This window comes from Pan paniscus, chromosome 13, assembly GCF_029289425.2.
Source record: "Pan paniscus chromosome 13, NHGRI_mPanPan1-v2.0_pri, whole genome shotgun sequence".
Taxonomy (NCBI): domain Eukaryota; kingdom Metazoa; phylum Chordata; class Mammalia; order Primates; family Hominidae; genus Pan; species Pan paniscus.
Genome location: NC_073262.2, coordinates 72,317,180 through 72,334,572, shown reverse-complemented (window position 1 = coordinate 72,334,572; position 17,393 = coordinate 72,317,180). Strand labels below are relative to the sequence as shown.

Here is a 17,393-nt window from a genome sequence, read left to right as displayed (position 1 = left end):
CGCCAAGCTATATTCTGTTTAATGTTTATTCATGTATGGGTTTTATAGAATTCAGAATGCACGTTACTTTAAAATACTGTTACGAATAGGGATGAACCTATAAAAAACCTCTTTAAACCAATAGAAATGGAATAGTAGCACTGGTATTAACCTGAGTTGGGAAGAGGAGCATGTAGCAGAAAAGAGATGCAAAGGAGAGTTACTTTCCCTTTTCTTGAATAAGAGTTTATTCAGGAGCAAAATTTCAAAATAGGCTATTTATTCATTCATTAGGATATTCCTTCATTCATTCATACAAACATTTATTGAACAACCTCCTTTTGCCAGGCACTATTCTAGTCATTGAGAATACAAAGATGAATATGATGTAGTCTTCTTAAGAAGTTCATGGCTGGGCGCGGTGGCTCACGCCTCCCAATCCCAGCATTTTGATAGGCCGAGGTGGGTGGATCACTTGAGGTCAGGAGTTCAAGACCAGCTTGACCAACATGGTGAAACCCTGTCTCTACTAAAAAAATACAAAATTAGCCAAGCATGGTGGCACATGCCTGTAATCTTAGCTACTCAGGAGGCTGAGGCAAGAGAATTGCTTGAACCTGGGAGGCGAAGGTTGAAGTGAGCCAAGATCGTGCCATTGTACTCCAGCCTGGGCAACAAGAGCGAAACTCCATCTCAAAAAGAAGTTCAGAATCTGGGAGTGGAGAGTACAGAAATGGAACAAATAATTAGAATGTAATTATAAATATTTTGGCAAATATGTGTAGAGGGTGCGTGGAAGCATGTAAAATGAGTATCTGACCCAGTCTAGAGAAGGCTTTGCAGAAGAAACTGGTTCCTGCGCCTAATTTCAAAGAATGAATAGTAATAAGCCATGCTAAGAGTGGGCTGTAGAGGTATTTTAAGCACAAGTGAAGGCCCAGAGTGGGATAGAATATGGTGGATTTGGAGAACTCCAAGTAGTCAAGATGGCTGTAGTATAAAAGACAAAGGGGGCATTGTGAAAGATAAGGTTGGAGAGATAGGCTAGGATCGGCTCATGGTGTCTTTTGTAGGTCATGTGCCTTAAGGCCTGCCAAAATTTGGAATGACTGTCTTCTTTGGGCAGAGACCATATTTTAATTATTTTAATCACAAAGAAATGGAAATTGCAGATTACCAAGGGGCAAGTCTCTTTTTGCATGCCCTATTGATTGTATTACCAAGTGCTACCTTGCGGTGATTTAAAATATTTCCACACGTTCTTTGATATTCCTTCCTTCAGAGGATGGAGCCCAATTTATGTCCCTCTTAAGTGTGGCTATACATAGTAACTCATTTCCAAGAAATAGAATGTGTCAGAAATAATGGTGTGTGACATCTAAGCTTAGGATACTAAAGGCAATGTGGCTTCCTCCTTGCTGTCTCCCATGGATTGCTCATTGGGGAACCTAACTGCCGTGGTGTAAGGATACTCAAGCAGATCAATGGAGAGGTCCGTGTGGCAAGGACCTGAAGTATCCTGACACCAAATATGTGACAGTGGATTCTCCAGGCTCATTTAAGCCCTTGGATGACTACTGCTTCAACTGACATCTTGACTACAACATTAGTTGAGAACCATCCAACTAAGTCACTCCCAGGTTTCTGACTCTCAGGAATGGTATGAGATAATAAGTGTTCATTGTTTTAAGCTATTAAGTTTTAGAGTAATTAGTTATTCAGCAATAGAAAACTGAAACATATTGCACAGCTGCTGGCCCTGTGCCTGAAAGTGAAAATTTTCACATGCTTTCTAAACAATCTATCCTATGCTACTGTGGGGCTTTGACTAGTATAAGAGTCTTTGTGTGACTCATAGCCCAGTGGGTGTGACGGCGATAAGACAAATAAGATACCACAGTGACACCAAAATCCCAAAATAGAGGGATTTTGACCAGGACTCTTACACATAATTATTAAAAAGAAACTTAACACCGTAGCTATAGACACTGTATAGGTCTTCTTTCTTCTATATATAGGTAAGGCTTCCTCTAGGAACAGACACATAGACTTTGCTTAAGAAAAAACTCACTAATTACTGTCTGTTAATCCCATCAGCTTCACACACAAAAAAAGAAAAAATGGTCATAGGATAGTTTGCATCACTTTTTCCTAGATAAAGATTATTTAAGGAAAGAGTAGAAAGAGAGAAGAGGGCTTAAGTGATCTCATCCATTTTACAGATGTAAGTGCCATCCTAAATCTGATAACTCTAGTCTAGACCATCCCTTTGAACCCCAGCTTCACATATCCAGCTGCTTCCATGGTATCTCCATTTCAATGTCTCATAGTATCTCAAACTTAAAATGTCTACACAGAATTATTGATTTCCAGCGTTTCCAGCGGCATTTTTTTTTTTTTTTTTTTAAGACAGAGTCTCGCTGTGTCGCCCAGACTGGAGTGCAGTGGTGCGATCTTGTCTCACTGCAAGCTCCGCCTCCTCCAGCGGCATCTTTATCCAACCAGTTTTTCAAACCAGAAACCTGATAATTCACCTTGATTCCTCATTTTCCTTTATCTTCCACATCAGATCTCTCAGCAATTCATGTTGATTTTTTTCTCCAAAACAAATCATGAATTTACTGCCATCATCTAGTCCAGGCCACCCTCATGTATTCACATGGGTTGTTGTATCAGTCTCTTAATTGGCCTCACATTATTTATTTGCCAAATTCTTCTTTACTTATCATCCAGAGATATTTTATCAAGATGAAAATTGATCATATTATTATTCTACCTTAAGCACTTCAATGGCTTTCCATTCAACTTAAAATAAAATGGAAATTTGACATCCCCTCCAAGGCTCTGTATGATCTGGCCTGCCTACTTCGCAACCTCCTCTCTTACCATTCCTTCCTCTTAGTTATGATGCCTCCATTATACTGATCTTCCAGGGCCTCGAACATCTACCAAACTCTTGCTTGCCTCATGTTTTCTCTACGGTCTGGAATTTTACCCTTCCATTCTTCATCTGTGGACCTCTTACCAGCTCAGAGAGGCCTTCCTGTCTTAGAGTTCAACTTTGGTCAAAGTTATCTAAGTACCTCAATTATTACTCTTTTACTTAGTCTCTTATTTTTTAAAAAATACTACGATTTGTAATTACATTGTCTATTTATAGACATACCTTGTTTGATTGTGCTTTGCTTTATTGTACTTTGCAGATAATGTGTTTTTTACAAATCGAAGATTTGTGGCAACCCTGCATTGAGCGAATTTATCAGCACCATTTGTTCAACAGCATGTCACTTTATGTCTCTGTGTCACATTTTGGTAACTCTCGCTGTATTTCAAATTCCTCAATATTACTGTATCTATTATGGTGATCTGTGATCAGTGATCTTTGATGTTACTATTGTAATGTTTTGGGGTGCCACGAACTGTACCCATATAAGATGGCAAACTTAATTGAGGAATATTTTGTGTGTTCTGACTGCTCTACCAAGCACTGTTCTCCTATCTCTCTCTCTTTCCTTGGGCCTCCTTCTTCCCTGAGACACAACAATATTGAAATCAGGCCAATTAATAACCTTATAATAGCCTCTAAGTATTCAAATGAAAGGAAGAGGTGCACGTCTCTCACTTGAAATCGAAAGCTAGAAATGATTAAACTTAGTGAGGAAGACATGTCAAAAGCCAAAATAGGCTGAAAGCTGAGTCTCTTCCACCAAACAGCCAAGCTGTGAATGGAAAGGAAAAGTTCTTGAAGGAAATTAAAAGTGCTACTCTAGTGAACAAACAAATGATAAGAGAGCCAAACAGCCTTACTGCTGATATGGAGAAAATTCTAATGGTTTGGATAGAAGCTCAAACCAGCCCTGACATTCCCTTAAGCCAAAGCCTAATCCGGAATGAGGTCCTAACTCTCTTCAAGTCTGTGATGGCTGGAGAGGTACGGACACTGCAGAAGAAAAACCTGAAGCTAGCAGAAGTTGGTTCATGAGGTTTGAGGAAAGAAGCTGCCTCCATAACATAAATGTACAAGGTGAAGCATCAAGTGCTAATGTAAAAGCTGCAGCAAGTTATCCAGAAGATCTGGCTAAAATCATTGATGAAGGTGGCCACACTAAACAACAGATTTCCAGTGTAGATGAAGCAGTCTTACATTGGAAGAAAATGCCATCTAGGACTTTCATAGCTAGAAGAGAAATCAATGCCTGGCTTTAAAGCTTCAAAGGGCAGACTGACTCCCTTGTTAGCAGCTAATGTAGCTGGTGACTTTAAGTTGAAGCCATTGCTCATTTACCATTCTAAAAATCCTAGGACCCTTAAGAATTATGTTAAATCTTCTCTGCCTGGGCTCTGAAATGGAACTACAAAGCTAAGATGACATCACACGTGTTTACAGCAAGGCTTACTGAATATTTTAAGCCCACTATTGACATCTGCTGCTCAGAAAAAAATATTCCTTTCAAAATATTACTGCTCATTGACAATGCACCTGGTCATTGTCAATGAGCAGTAATAAGTTCTGGTGGAGATATACAAGAGATTAATGTTGTTTTCATGGCTGTTAACATCCATTCTGCAGCCCATGGATCAAGGAGTAATTTAGACTTTCAAGTCTTACTGTTAAAGAAATGCATTTCATAAGACTGTAGCTGCCGTAGATAATGATTCCTCTAATGGATCTGGGGAAAGTAAATTGAAAACCTTCTGGAAAGGATTCACCATTCCAGTTGCCATTAAGAACATTTGGGCCAGGCGCAGTGGCTCATGCCTGTAATCCCAGCACTTTGGGAGGCCGAGGTGGTTGGATCACCTGAGGTCAGGAGTTCGAGACCAGCCTGGCCAACATGGTGAAACGCTGTCTGTACTAAAAATACAAAAATTAGCCAGGCATGGTGGCGGGCACCTGTAATCCCAGCTACTCAGGAGGCTGAGGCAGGAGAATCTCTTGAACCCGGGGGGCAGAGGTTGCAGTGAGCCGAGATTGCGCCATTGCACTCCAGCCTGGGCAACAAGAGTGAAACTCCATCAAAAAAAAAAAAAAAAGAAAATTTGTGATTCATGGGAGAAGGTTAAAATATCAACATTAATAAGAGTTTGGAAGAAGTTGATTCCAAACTTCATGGATGACTTTGAGGGGTTCAAGACTTCAGTGGAGAAAGTAACTGCAGATGTGGTGTCTATAGCAAGATAACTAGAATTAGAAGTGGAGCCTGAAGATGTGAGTGAATTGCTGCAATCTCATGATAAAACTTGAATGGATGAGAAGCTGATTCTTACGGATGAGCAAAGAAAGTGGTTTCTTGAGATGGAATCTACTGTGGGTGAAGATGCTGTGAAAACCATTCAAATGGCAGCAAAGGATTTAGAATATTATATAAACTTAGTTGATAAAGCAGCAGCAGGTGGAGAGGATTGACTCTAATTTTGAAAGAAGTCCTACTGTGGGTTAAATGCCATCCAACAGCATTACATACTGCAGAGAAATCTTCTGTGAAGAGTCAATGAATATGGCAAACTTCATTGTCTTATTTTAATAAATCGCTACAGCCACTTCAGCCTTCAAAAGCCTGAAGTAGATGGAATGGCTACATCAGTAGATGTAGATGACATGGCTCACTCAAGAAGCTCGAATTCTAGTGAAGGAGACAAGCAAAAACAAACAAACAAATAAAGTACAGGCATACGTCAGAGATATTGTGGGCTTGAGTGACTACACTTTATTGAGATTTGAGTGACTTACTTTATTGAGATATTCATTTTATTGCACTAGTTTGGAACCAAGCCCACAATATCTCTGAGGTATGCCTGTACTTTATTTGTTTGTTTGTTTTTGCTTGTCTCCCTCACTAGAATTCGAGCTTCTTGAGTGAGCCATGTCTGTTTTATCATTGTAGTAGAAATTCAATAAATACTAGGTAAATGAATGAGAGGTCTAAGGATTAGAGAAGAGTTAGGTATAATTCTTAAGTCCCTAGCATAGGTAACTGAAAAGATGGTGGTACTGTTCACCAAAATAAAGAAAAGAGACCAAAAGGATCAGTTTAGAAGAGGAGGATGATGAATTTGGTTTTAGACATAGAGAAGGTAAAGTACCTGTGTAATAGCCAGGTGATGATGCCTAGTGGGTTGTCTTTATAAGAATCAAGGTAGGCTGGGCATGGTGGCTCATGCCTATCATCCTAGCAGTTTGGGAGGTCAAGCGGGGAGGATCACTTGAGCCCAGGAGTTCAAAGACCATCCTGGGTAACATAGTGAGTCCCCTGTGGAGTCCTAATTAGGGAAAAGGAGTCAGGCTGGTGGGAGCAAGAAAAAGCCAAAAGAAGATGCAGATAAGCTACAAGCCTGCCTTTCTTCCTGGTTCAGGACATATAGCCCTTCTGCACAAATAATTCACAATCTTCCTGTACTCAACTACCACAAGCTCACTGCAACCTTGATGTTATCAGTACTGCACAAAGCCCTCCTCAGCATACAGCATAAACACTATCCTATAAAATCTCCAGCAAGCCTTGTTTCCTCGTAGTCAGCCTCTCTCTTGTAGGCTGCCCATTGCCTCACTGGCAACGTATTTTTATACTTTTTCTAATAAATTTGCCTTTCTTTATCTACAATTGTCTTGGCAAATTCTTTTACCCTCATGCCAATAGCCCAGATAGCCATCCTTCCCCTGCAACAACTCTGTCTCTCTCTTAAAAAAAAAAAAAAATAGCTGGAATTAGCTGAGTGTGGTGATGCATGCCTGTAGTTCCAGCTTGGGAGCCTGAGGCAGAAGGATCACTTGAACCCAGGAGTTTGAGGTTGCAGTGAACTATGAGGTTGCAGTGAGCTATGATTGTACCACTACACTCCAGCCTGGATGACAGAGTGAGACCTGTCTCAAAAAACAGTTTTTAAAAATGAAAGAATGAAACCTGTCTGTTGTAACAGAGAGAGAGAACTCAGTTTGGATGTTTGACTACTGACTTCTTTTTTAGGCCTCACCCTCACTTCCCTTTTGGCCCTACATCTGTACAGGCTGATAAGAAGGCTCCTGGAACTCTCCTCCTCCTCTTTTGGCACAAGTGCTTAATTTAAATCCCTCCTGCTCAGAAACTTTTCCTCAGTCCCACTTCCCTCTGCTTTGTCCAAAGCAATCAAGACCTACTTGTGCCTGCCCAGCTCTTCCCAGGAGTCCCTCATGTGAGTAATACTTTCTACCAAGTTTTCTTGGGATGTAGTGTCATCAGTCTGGACATCTGAACCAAATTTTGGGTAGTGGTCTTTCTTGCTTTTACAGGAGAACTATACAACATCTATATAAGCCCAAGAATCAGATCTGTGCTAGATAAGTAGAGATTTGGCATCTTCAGAATGTGAATCAAGGATAGCAAGGAGCTGACTCAGGAAGAGCAAGGCGTTGACATATTCAACTCTGATTGCCTGGTGGAGGCTTCCCAATGCATTGTTTGAGAAGGACCAAGAATCAGCAGGAAAGAGTTTTGTGCTGGTTGCTGACTCTGCTTTGGGAATGGGAGCTGAAAGTAATGATATGAATGTTATGTGTTTCTTCCTTGAACTAGAGGATCTCAAATTTACTTCAACAAGTTAACTTTGCATTAAACCAAATTAATGGCATATAGATGACAAGTCTATTCAAACTACCCAAACTAAGGAAAAAGTCTCTTTTGACAGCTAATTAAAATTTTAATTATTGTAAATTATTATGTAAGTCACTGGCAATATATTACATTTTAACTGACTTTAGAGACATTTTTGTTATTATTCTTAGAATAGGTAAATTTTTTGCTGAAATGATGAATTATCCAATGGATGCATAGTTATAATGTTAGTGATTTCCAGATTTGCTAAGAAATGCTAAAGTTGAAAAATTTTAAAGTATCTTCTTGTTTTCCCTTAAAGTAGCAATTTAAAAACTTTGAAAGCTTCTGGTCTTAGAATTGGATGAATCTCTTTTTACAATGTTCTTCAAATCTTTTTTTTTGTTTTTGAGACAGGGTCTTGCTCCCACTCAGGCCAGAGTGCAGTGGCGTGATCTCAGGTCTCTGCAATCTCTGCCACCCAGGTTCAAGCAATTTCCTGCCTCAGCCTCCCAAGTAGCTGGGTCTACAGGTGGGCACCACCACATCCGGCCAAATTTTTTTTTTTTTTTTTTTTAGTAGAGATGGGGTTTCATTATGTTGGCCAGGCTGGTCTCAAACTCCTGACCTCAGGTGATCTGCCCGTCTTGGCCTCCCAAAGTGCTGGGATTACAGGCGTGAGCCACGGCGCCCAGACATGTTCTTCAAATCTTGATTGTTGACTTGTGAGTTTGCTTCTAGGAGATTGGTAGATATAAAATATTAAATAATTCTAACAAAATTCTGGAAGCTTGGTTTTTTTTTTATTATTATTTTTAGGGCAATCGTAAACCTGGTTTAGCATTGGCCAACAGTGATCTTTTTCTTACCTCCTCCTAAAGAGAGTGAATCTGACTCTAAAGCTTATTGTTCTGCACAGATGAATCAAGTAGGAATCTCCTGTCCTAAATTGGCTTAACAGTAACAAAGTGAACTTGTTGGCTCACTTAACTGTACAGTCCTCCATGGCATAGGGGAAGGGAATTTTCCCTTCCCTGAACCTGAGTGAGGGGACTCCAGTAAAAAATGTTTTCTCGATTGGGTGCATATGAAAGAAAGGTTGGCTGGGTACATTGGCTCATGCCTGTAATCCCAACACTTTGGGAGGCTTAGGCGGGAGGATTGCTTCAGTCCAGGAGTTTGAGACCAGCCTGGGCAACATAGCAAGACCCCATTTCCATAGAAAAAAATTTTTTTAAAGAAAGAAAGGTTTATTCCTCAGACATTCATCTATTTAGGTGGGTTGTCGACCTGCCCTATGCCTACCTTTTCAGGAAAAAAAAAAAAAAAAAAGAGAGAGAGGGCAGATAGAGTAGTGGGAAAGCCTGTATATTGTTGATTGGCTAGCAAGGATGCGTGAGTTTTCCATGGGCAAGGAGACAACTTGGACTTGCGCTGTCTTGCCGGTATGCAGAAGTTTGGCTGCTGGATGAAGGGCCTTTGAGACCTGGAGTCTTTAATCAACTGCTTAGAGTGGGAGCTCCTGGTAGCGATGGTGGTGGGGTTTAGGGGTGAGCTGAAGAGATGGAGCTGGAGCTAAATCACTCAGATCAGGGCTCTGCAGTGAGGAGGACCCTCAGGGATCTCTGAGGAACTCACACATATGTTCTGAAAGATAGCCAGGGAGGCTCACAATTCAGAAGAAATTATCAGCTAGTCAATACTGGCTACAGAAAGAATTACAACCCAAGTGGTCAGTTGAGTAAGGAGACCTTTCTTCCTTTCATTCCATCAAACTGCATTCCTTGAGAGGCTAGGCCCATGGCTTATGTAGCATCATCTAGGGCTGAAGTTGGGAAGCACTAGGGATTAGGAACCTTTCTGTAAAATAATGTCACCATTTCTTCTTACTGTCATCCCATTAACTGGTTCTTTCTAAAGGAAAAGAACACTTACTTGGGTGAGTAATGAAATAAATTTTGAAGCAAGGAAAGTATTGCCAATTCTAGGTTAACCAAGATTGGATTAGTTTTAGTCACTGCTATTTAATGTCTGTTCTTTTCCCCCAAAGAAATTCACAGATTTTTCCTTGCAGCTTCAACTCATTCCAGGTTGGAATTGAATTCATTTCTTAAAAATATAACCTATTTTTCTGCTTTATTCTCAATTATAATTATGTTTTTGCTTTAGAATAAAGGAACATGAGGAAGAAGAGGAAAGAAGGAAAAAACATGAAGAAAAAGATGCTGAGGAAATAAAGCGACAGAATGCATTATATGAAATTGAAATGAGAAAAAAACTAGAAAAGAGAAGAGAAGAGATGCATGAAAGCAGGAGACGGTTTCTTGTAAGTTGAAAGGGCAAAAGTTCCAAAAAGGTTCAAAGTCAAATGCCCAACTTTTAAAATTGATACATAATATATTTGTACATGTTTATGGAGTACATGTGGTATTTTGACCCATGCATACATTATGTAATGATCAAGTAAGGGAATTTAGGTTATCTGTCACCTTGAACATTTATCATGTCTTCGTGTTGGGAACATTTCAAATCTTCTAGTTATTTTGAAATGTACAATATATTGTTGTTAACTATAGTCCCCCCACTAGGCTATCAAACACTAGAACTTATTCCTTATATCTAACTGTAAGTTTGTACATCCCCACTGTGTCTCTACATCCTTACCAGCTTCTGATAAAATAACTGTCATTCTAGTCCCTGCCTCCACTAGATCACTTTTTAGCTCGCACATAATGAGTGAGAACATAATATATTTGTCTTTCTGTGCCTGCAAATGCCTAACTTTTAATATTTAAAAAAAAGTGGAGTAGAAAACAAGTTGCTATTAAGTTGGGTTTCTAAGGGAGTGCATCCTTTTGGGATAGCTATATTTGCTGTGGTTTTATGTGCATGTGCTCTCATGCATGAACAAGAAAGAGAGAAGAGAAAATGAGATTTTAAAACAATGAATATATTTTCTTGAGAGTTGTGAGGAATGAATGGGGTGATTTATGTTTGGTGTCTGTTGTGCCATTAATATGTGCTTCACAAATGGTAATATTTTTGTCGCAGTTCACCACAGGGGCATGTTTGAAGGGTCTTCTTGTCCCAGTGCCACTGCTCTCTAGCTCCAGGCCTGGGGCTTTCCCTAGCACTGCTGAGGAGCCGTCTGTGCAGCTCAGCCCCTGGAGGGCAGAGGAGAAGGGCTGAGAGTGCTTGGAGGTTCAAGAGGAGGATAAAAGGATAAGGATAGAATTACAAGCAGTGCCTGAAAATGCCCAGCCTACAGAATCTGAAAAGGAAATTTATAATTAATTAGGTGAATGTAGTATTGAAAGATGCAAACGGCATCTTGGAGGACTTACAGTCATACAGAGGAGATGACCGTGAAATACAAGAGGTAATCCAGCAGCCAGCAGATGAGAAGTTGCAAGAGAAGGCATGGGGTGCATTTGTTCCACTGGGAGGCAAATTAAATAAATTTTATGAATTGTCTCAGCAGTTAGAAGCAGCATTAAAAGGTCTTCAGGGAGCCTTGACAAGTACCCCATATTCTCCCACCCAGCATCTAGTGCAAGAACAGGCTTCTGCTAAAGAGTTTTCAGAAGTTCTTCATTTCACACTCTGGTTTGATGAACTCAGGATGACAAATCCTGCTATACAGAATGATTTCAGCTATTATAGAAGAACATTGAGTTGTATAAGGATTAATAATGTACCATCAGGCCAGGCGTAGTGGCTCATGCCTATAATCCTAGCACTTTGGGAGGCTAAGGCAGGCAGATCTCTTTGAGCTCAGGAGTTCGAGACCAGCCTGGCCAACACGGTGAAACCCTGTCTCCACAAAAAATACAAAAAATAGCCAGGCAGGGTGGTGCACGCCTGTGGTCCCAGCTACTCAGGAGGCTGAGGCTGGAGGATTGCTTGAGCCCTAAGTGGAGGTTGCAGTGAGTCAAGATCGTGCCACTGCACTCCAGCCTGGGCAATAGAGCAAGACTCTGTCTCAAAGAAAAAAAAAAAAAATATATATATATATATAAAATAAGCAACCTAATGAGGCATCTTAAAGAACTAGAAAAGCAAGAGCAAACCAAACCCAAAATCCCTAGACACAAACCAAGTGCAAAATTAGTAGAAGAAAATAAATAATAAAGATCAGAGCAGAAATAAATGAAATGGAAAGAAACAAAACAAAACAAAACAAAAAACAGTGAAATGAAAAGTTGATTTTTTTTTTTTGAGACAGAGTCTTGCTCTGTCGACCAGGTTGGAGTGCAATGGTGTGATCTCAGCTCACTGCAACCTCTGCCTCCTGGGTTCAAGCAATTCTTCTGTCTCAGCCTCCTGAGTAGCTGGGATTACAGGCACGCACCACCACGCTCAGCTAATTTTTGTATTTTTTTTAGTAGAGACAAGATTTCACCATGTTGGCCAGGCTGGTCTTGAACTCCTGACCTTGTGATCTGCTCGCCTTGGACTCCCAAAGTGCTAGGATTGCAGGCATGAGCCACCATGCCCAGCCAGAAAAGTTGTCTCTTTTTTTTTAAAGATAAATAAAATTTACAAACCTCTAGCCAGATTAAGAAAAAAAGAGAAGACCTGAATAAAAAAACTCAGAGATGAAAAATGAGACATTACAACTGATGCTGCAGAAATTCAAAGGATCATTAGAGGCTAGTATGAGCAACTATATGTCAATAAATTGGACAATCAAGAATACATGGATAAGTTCCTAGACACATACAACCTATCAAGATTGAACCATGAAGAAATCCAAAACCTGAACAGACCAATAACAAGGGATGAGATTGAAGCCATAATAAAAAGTCTTCCAGTAAAGAAAAGCCTGGGACCCAATGGCTTCACTGCTGTATTCTACCAAACCTCCAAAGAAAAACTAATGCCAATCCTACTCAGACTCTTCTGAGAAATAGAGGAGGAATACTTTCACACTTAAAACATACTTTTAAAAGGAATACTTTCACACTCATTCTATGATGCCAGTATTACCCTGATACCAAAACCAGACAAAGACACATCAAAAAAAGAAAACTACAGGCCAGTGTCTCTGATGAATGTTGATGCAGAAATTCTCAGCAAAATACTAGCAAACTAATTCAACAATACATTAGAAGGATAATTCATCATGACCAAGTGGGAATTATCCCTGGGATGCAAGGATGGTTCAACATATGGACATCAATCAGTGTGATATATAAACAGAATGAAGGACAAAACCAAATGCTGAAAAAGCATTTGATAAAATTCAACACTCTTTCATGATAAAAATCCTCACAAAACGGGATAGAAGGAACATACTTCAACATAATTAAAGCCATATATGACAGACCCACAGCTAAGAACCATGCTGAATGGGGAAAATTTGAAAGCCTTTTCTCTACAATCTGGAATACAACAAGGATGTTCATTGTCACCACTGTTATTCAACAATGTACTGAAAGTCCTAGCTAGAGCAATCAGACAAGAGAATGAAACAAAGGGCATCCAAAATAGAAAGAAAGAAGTCAATTTATTCCTGTTTGCAGATGATATGATCTTATATTTGGAAGGCCCTAAAGACTGTGCCAAAAATGTATTAGAACTGATGAGCAAATTCAGTAAAGTTGCAGGACACAAAATCAACACATAAAAATCAGTAACATTTCTGTATGCCAACAGCAAACAATCTGAAAAAGAAATCAAGAAAGTAATCCCATTTACAAAGCTACAAATAAAATACCTAGGAATTAACTTAAAGAAGTGAAAGATCTCTACCATGAAAACTATAAAATACTGATGCAAGAAATTGAAGAAGACACAAAAATGGAAAGATATTCCATGTTCATGGATTGGAAGAATCACTACTATTCAAATGTCCATACTACTGAAAGCAAACTACAAAGTCAATGCAATCCCTGTCAAAATACTAACTGACATTCTTCACAGAAATAGAAAAAACAATCCTAAAGTTTATGTGGAACCACAAAAGACCCAGAATAGCTCGCTATCCTGAACAAAAGAATGAAACTGAAGAAACCACGTTGCCTGACTTCAAATTATACTGCAGAGATATAGTAACCAAAACAGCATGGTACCAGCATGAAAAAAGATACATAGACCAATGGAACAAAATACAGAGCCCAGAAATAAATTTACACACCTACAGTGAACTCATTTTCTTATTTTTAAATTTTTATTTATTTTAAAATTGTTTTTGAGGTGGAGTCTTGCTCTGTTGCCCAGGCTGGAGTGCAGGGGCGTGATCTTGGCTTACTGAAACCTCTGCCTCCCAGGTTCAGGTGATTCTCCTGCCTCGGCCTCTTGAATAGCAGGGATTAAGGCACCCACCACCATGCCTGGCTAATTTTTGTCTTTTTCAGTAGAGATGGGGTTTCACCATGTTGGCCATGGCTGGTCTCAAATTCCTACCTCAAGAGATCTGTCTGCCTCCATCTCCCAAAGTGCTTGGAATACAAGTGTGAGCAACTGTGCTCAATCCCTACAATGAACTCATTTTCGACAAAGGTGCCAAGAACATACATAGGGGAAAAGACAGTCTCTTCAATAAATGGTGCTGGGAAAACTGGATATCCATATGCAAAAGAATGAAACTAGACCCCTATCTCTCACCATATACAAAAATCAAATTAGGCTAGGCACAGTGGCTCACACCTGTAATTCCAGCACTTTGGGAGGCCGAGGCAGGAGGATCACTGGAGGCCAGGAATTTGAGTCCAGTCTGGGCAACATAGCAAGATCCCACCTCTCTCTCTATATATATATTTAAAAATAAAATCAAAGTGGATTAAAGACTTAAATCTAAGACCTCAAACTATAAAACTACTAGAAGACAACTTGAAGAAACTCTTTAGGACATTGAACTGGGCAAAGATTTCGTGAGTAATACCCTATAAGCACAGGCAACTAAAGCAAAAAGGGACAAACGGGATCATATCAAGTTAAAAAGCTTCTGCACAACAAAGGAAAAAAAAAAGCAGTGAAGAGACAACCCACAGAATGGGAGACAGTATTTGCAAATTATCCATCTGACAAGAGATTAATAACCAGAATATATAAGGAGCTCAAACAACTCAATAGGAAAAAAAATCTAATAATCTGATTTAAAAATGGGCAAAGATCTGAATAGACATTTCTTGAAAGAAGACATACAAATGGCTAAGAGGTTGATATAGTTTGGCTCTGTGTCCCCACCCAAATCTCATGTTGAATTGTAATTCCCAGTGTTCAGGGAGGGACCTGGGGGATGTGATGGGATCATGGGGGTGGATTTTCCCCTTGCTGGTCTCATGATAGTAAGTTTGCATGAGATCTGGTTGTTTTAAAGTGTGTAGCACTTTTCCCTTTACTCTCTCTCCTGCTGCCATGTGAAGATGTGCCTTGCCTCCCCTTTGCCTTCTCCCATGATTGTAAGTTTCCTGAGCTCTCCCCAGCCAGGCTTTCTGTACAGCCTGTGGAACTGTGAGTCAATTAAACCTCTTTTCTTTATAAATTACCCAGTCTCAGGTAGTTCTTTATAGCAGTGTGAGAATGGACTAATACAGAAAATTGGTACTGGGAGTGGGGCATTGCTATAACGATACCTGAAAATATGGAAGTGACTTTGGAACTGGGTAAGAGACAGAGGTTGAAACAGGAGCTCAGAAGAAGACAGGAAGATGAGAGAAAATTTAGAACTTCCTAGAGACTTGTTGAATGGTTGTAACCAAAATGCTGATAGTGATATGGACAATGAAGTCCAGGCTAAGTTGGTGTTAGATGCAGATGAGGAACTTATTGGGAAATGGAGTAAAGGTCACTCTTACTATGCTTTAGTAAAGAGACTAGCAGCCTTTAGTCCCTGCTTTAGAGATCTAGAGCAGGAATGCTTTTTACAGCACCCAAGTCACCCCTTGAATGCTTTGCTTCTTAGAATTTTTTTCTGCCAGATACCCTAAATCATCTCTCTCAAATTCAAAGTTCCACATATCTCTAGGGCAGGGGCAAAATGCCACTGGTCTCTTTGCTAAAACATAACAAGACTCACCTTTGCTCCAGTTCCCAACAAGTTCTTCATCTCCATCTGAGACCACCTCAACCTGGACATTATTGTCCATTTCGCTATCAGGTTTTTGGTCAGAGCCATTCAACATGTCTCTAGGAAGTTCCAAACTTTCCCACATTTTCTTGTCTTCTTCTGAGCCCTGCAAACTGTTCCAACCTCTGCCTGTTACTCAGTTCCGAAGTCACTTCCATATTCTCGGGTATCTTTTCAGCAACGCCCCACTCTGCTGGTACCAATTTACTGTATTAGTCAATTTTCACACAGCTGATAAAGACATACCTGAGACTGGACAATTTACAAAAGAAAGAGGTTTAATTGGATTTACAATTCCACATGGCTGGGGAAGCCTCACAATCATGGTGGAAGGCAAGGAGGAGCAAGTCATGTCTTCATGGATGGCAGCAGGCAGAGAGAGCTTGTGCAGGAGAACTCCTCTTGATAAAACCATCAGATCTCATGATACTTATTCATTATCATGAGAACAGTATGGAGGAAACTGCCCCCATGATTCAATTATCTCTCACCGGATCTCTCCCACAACATGTGGGAATTATGGAAGTACAATTCAAGAGAAGATTTGGGTGGGGACACAGAGCCAAACAATGTCAGCCACCATCCTACAGACCCCAGAATGGTAGATCCATTGACATCTTGCACCATACGCCTGGAAAAGCCTCAGGCACTCAACACCAGTCCATGAAAGCAGCTGAGGGGGCTGTATCCTGCAGAGACACAGGGGTGGAACTGCCCAAGGCCATGGGAGCCCACCCCTTGCATCAGCATGCCCTGGATATGAGACATGGAGTCAAAGAAGATTATTTAGGAACTTTAAGATTTAATAACTGCCCTGCTGGGTTTTGGACTTGCATGGGGCCTATAGCCCCTTTGTTTTGGCCAATTTCTCCATTTTGGAACAGGAGCATTTACCCAATGCCTGAATCCCCATTGTATCTTGAAATTAACTAGCTTATTCTTGATTTTATGACCTCATAGGTGGGAAGGACTTGCTTGTCTCAGATGAGACTTTGGACTTGAACTTTTGAGTTAATGCTGGAATGAGTTAAGACTTTGGGGACTGTTGGGAAGGCATAATTGGTTTTGAAATATGAGAAGGACATGAGATTTGGGAGGGGTTAAGAGCAGAATGATATGGTTTGGCTCTGTATTGCCACCCAAATCCCTTGTTGAATTGTGATCCCAAGTGTTGGAGGTGGGTCCTGATGGGAAGTGATTAGATCATCGGGGGTGGTTTCTAATGGTTTAACACCATCCTCCTAGTGCTGTCTTGTGAGTGAATTCTCATGAGATTTTGTTGTTTAAAAGTGTGTAGCACTTCCCCCTTCACACTCTCTCTGTCTTACCATCATGTGAAGACATGCTTACTTCCTCTTTGCCTTATGCCATGATTGTTAAGTTTCCTAAGGCCTCCCAGCCATGCTTCCTGTACAACCTGTGGAACTTTGAGCCTATTTAAACCTCTTTTCTTCATAAATTACCCAGTTTCAGGTAGTTATTTATAGTAATTTGAGAATGGACTAATACAGTAGGTATCATAAGACTCTATGATTAAGTATATTCAGTGGGAGCATTTGCCAAAACTTCCAAACTTGGTATGAAAGGTTGTACCAAGTTCTTTTTTTTAAAGCCCAATCTGGTGGACAAAGGTAACATATCTTCCTGATTTTTTATTTATTTTATTTTTTGAGATAGGGTCTTGCTCTGTTGCCCAGGCTGGAGTGCAGTGGCATGATCACGGCTCACTGAAGCCTTGACTTCCCAGGCTTAAGTGATTCTCCCACCTTAGC

The 17,393-nt window shown here is 40.2% G+C and overlaps 1 protein-coding gene across 2 annotated transcripts in view; it reads left to right on the top strand.

Moving 5' to 3' along the window:
- The window catches only part of CFAP210 (cilia and flagella associated protein 210), a 53,262-nt gene that overhangs the window by 22,617 nt on the left and 13,252 nt on the right, over nucleotides 1–17,393 (top strand). For both annotated transcript variants that reach the window (XM_003824295.7, XM_034954454.3), the window contains exon 5: nucleotides 9,717–9,873. In XM_003824295.7, coding sequence (XP_003824343.5) covers nucleotides 9,717–9,873 — 157 coding nt within the window. The remainder of the gene's footprint in view (nucleotides 1–9,716; nucleotides 9,874–17,393) is intronic.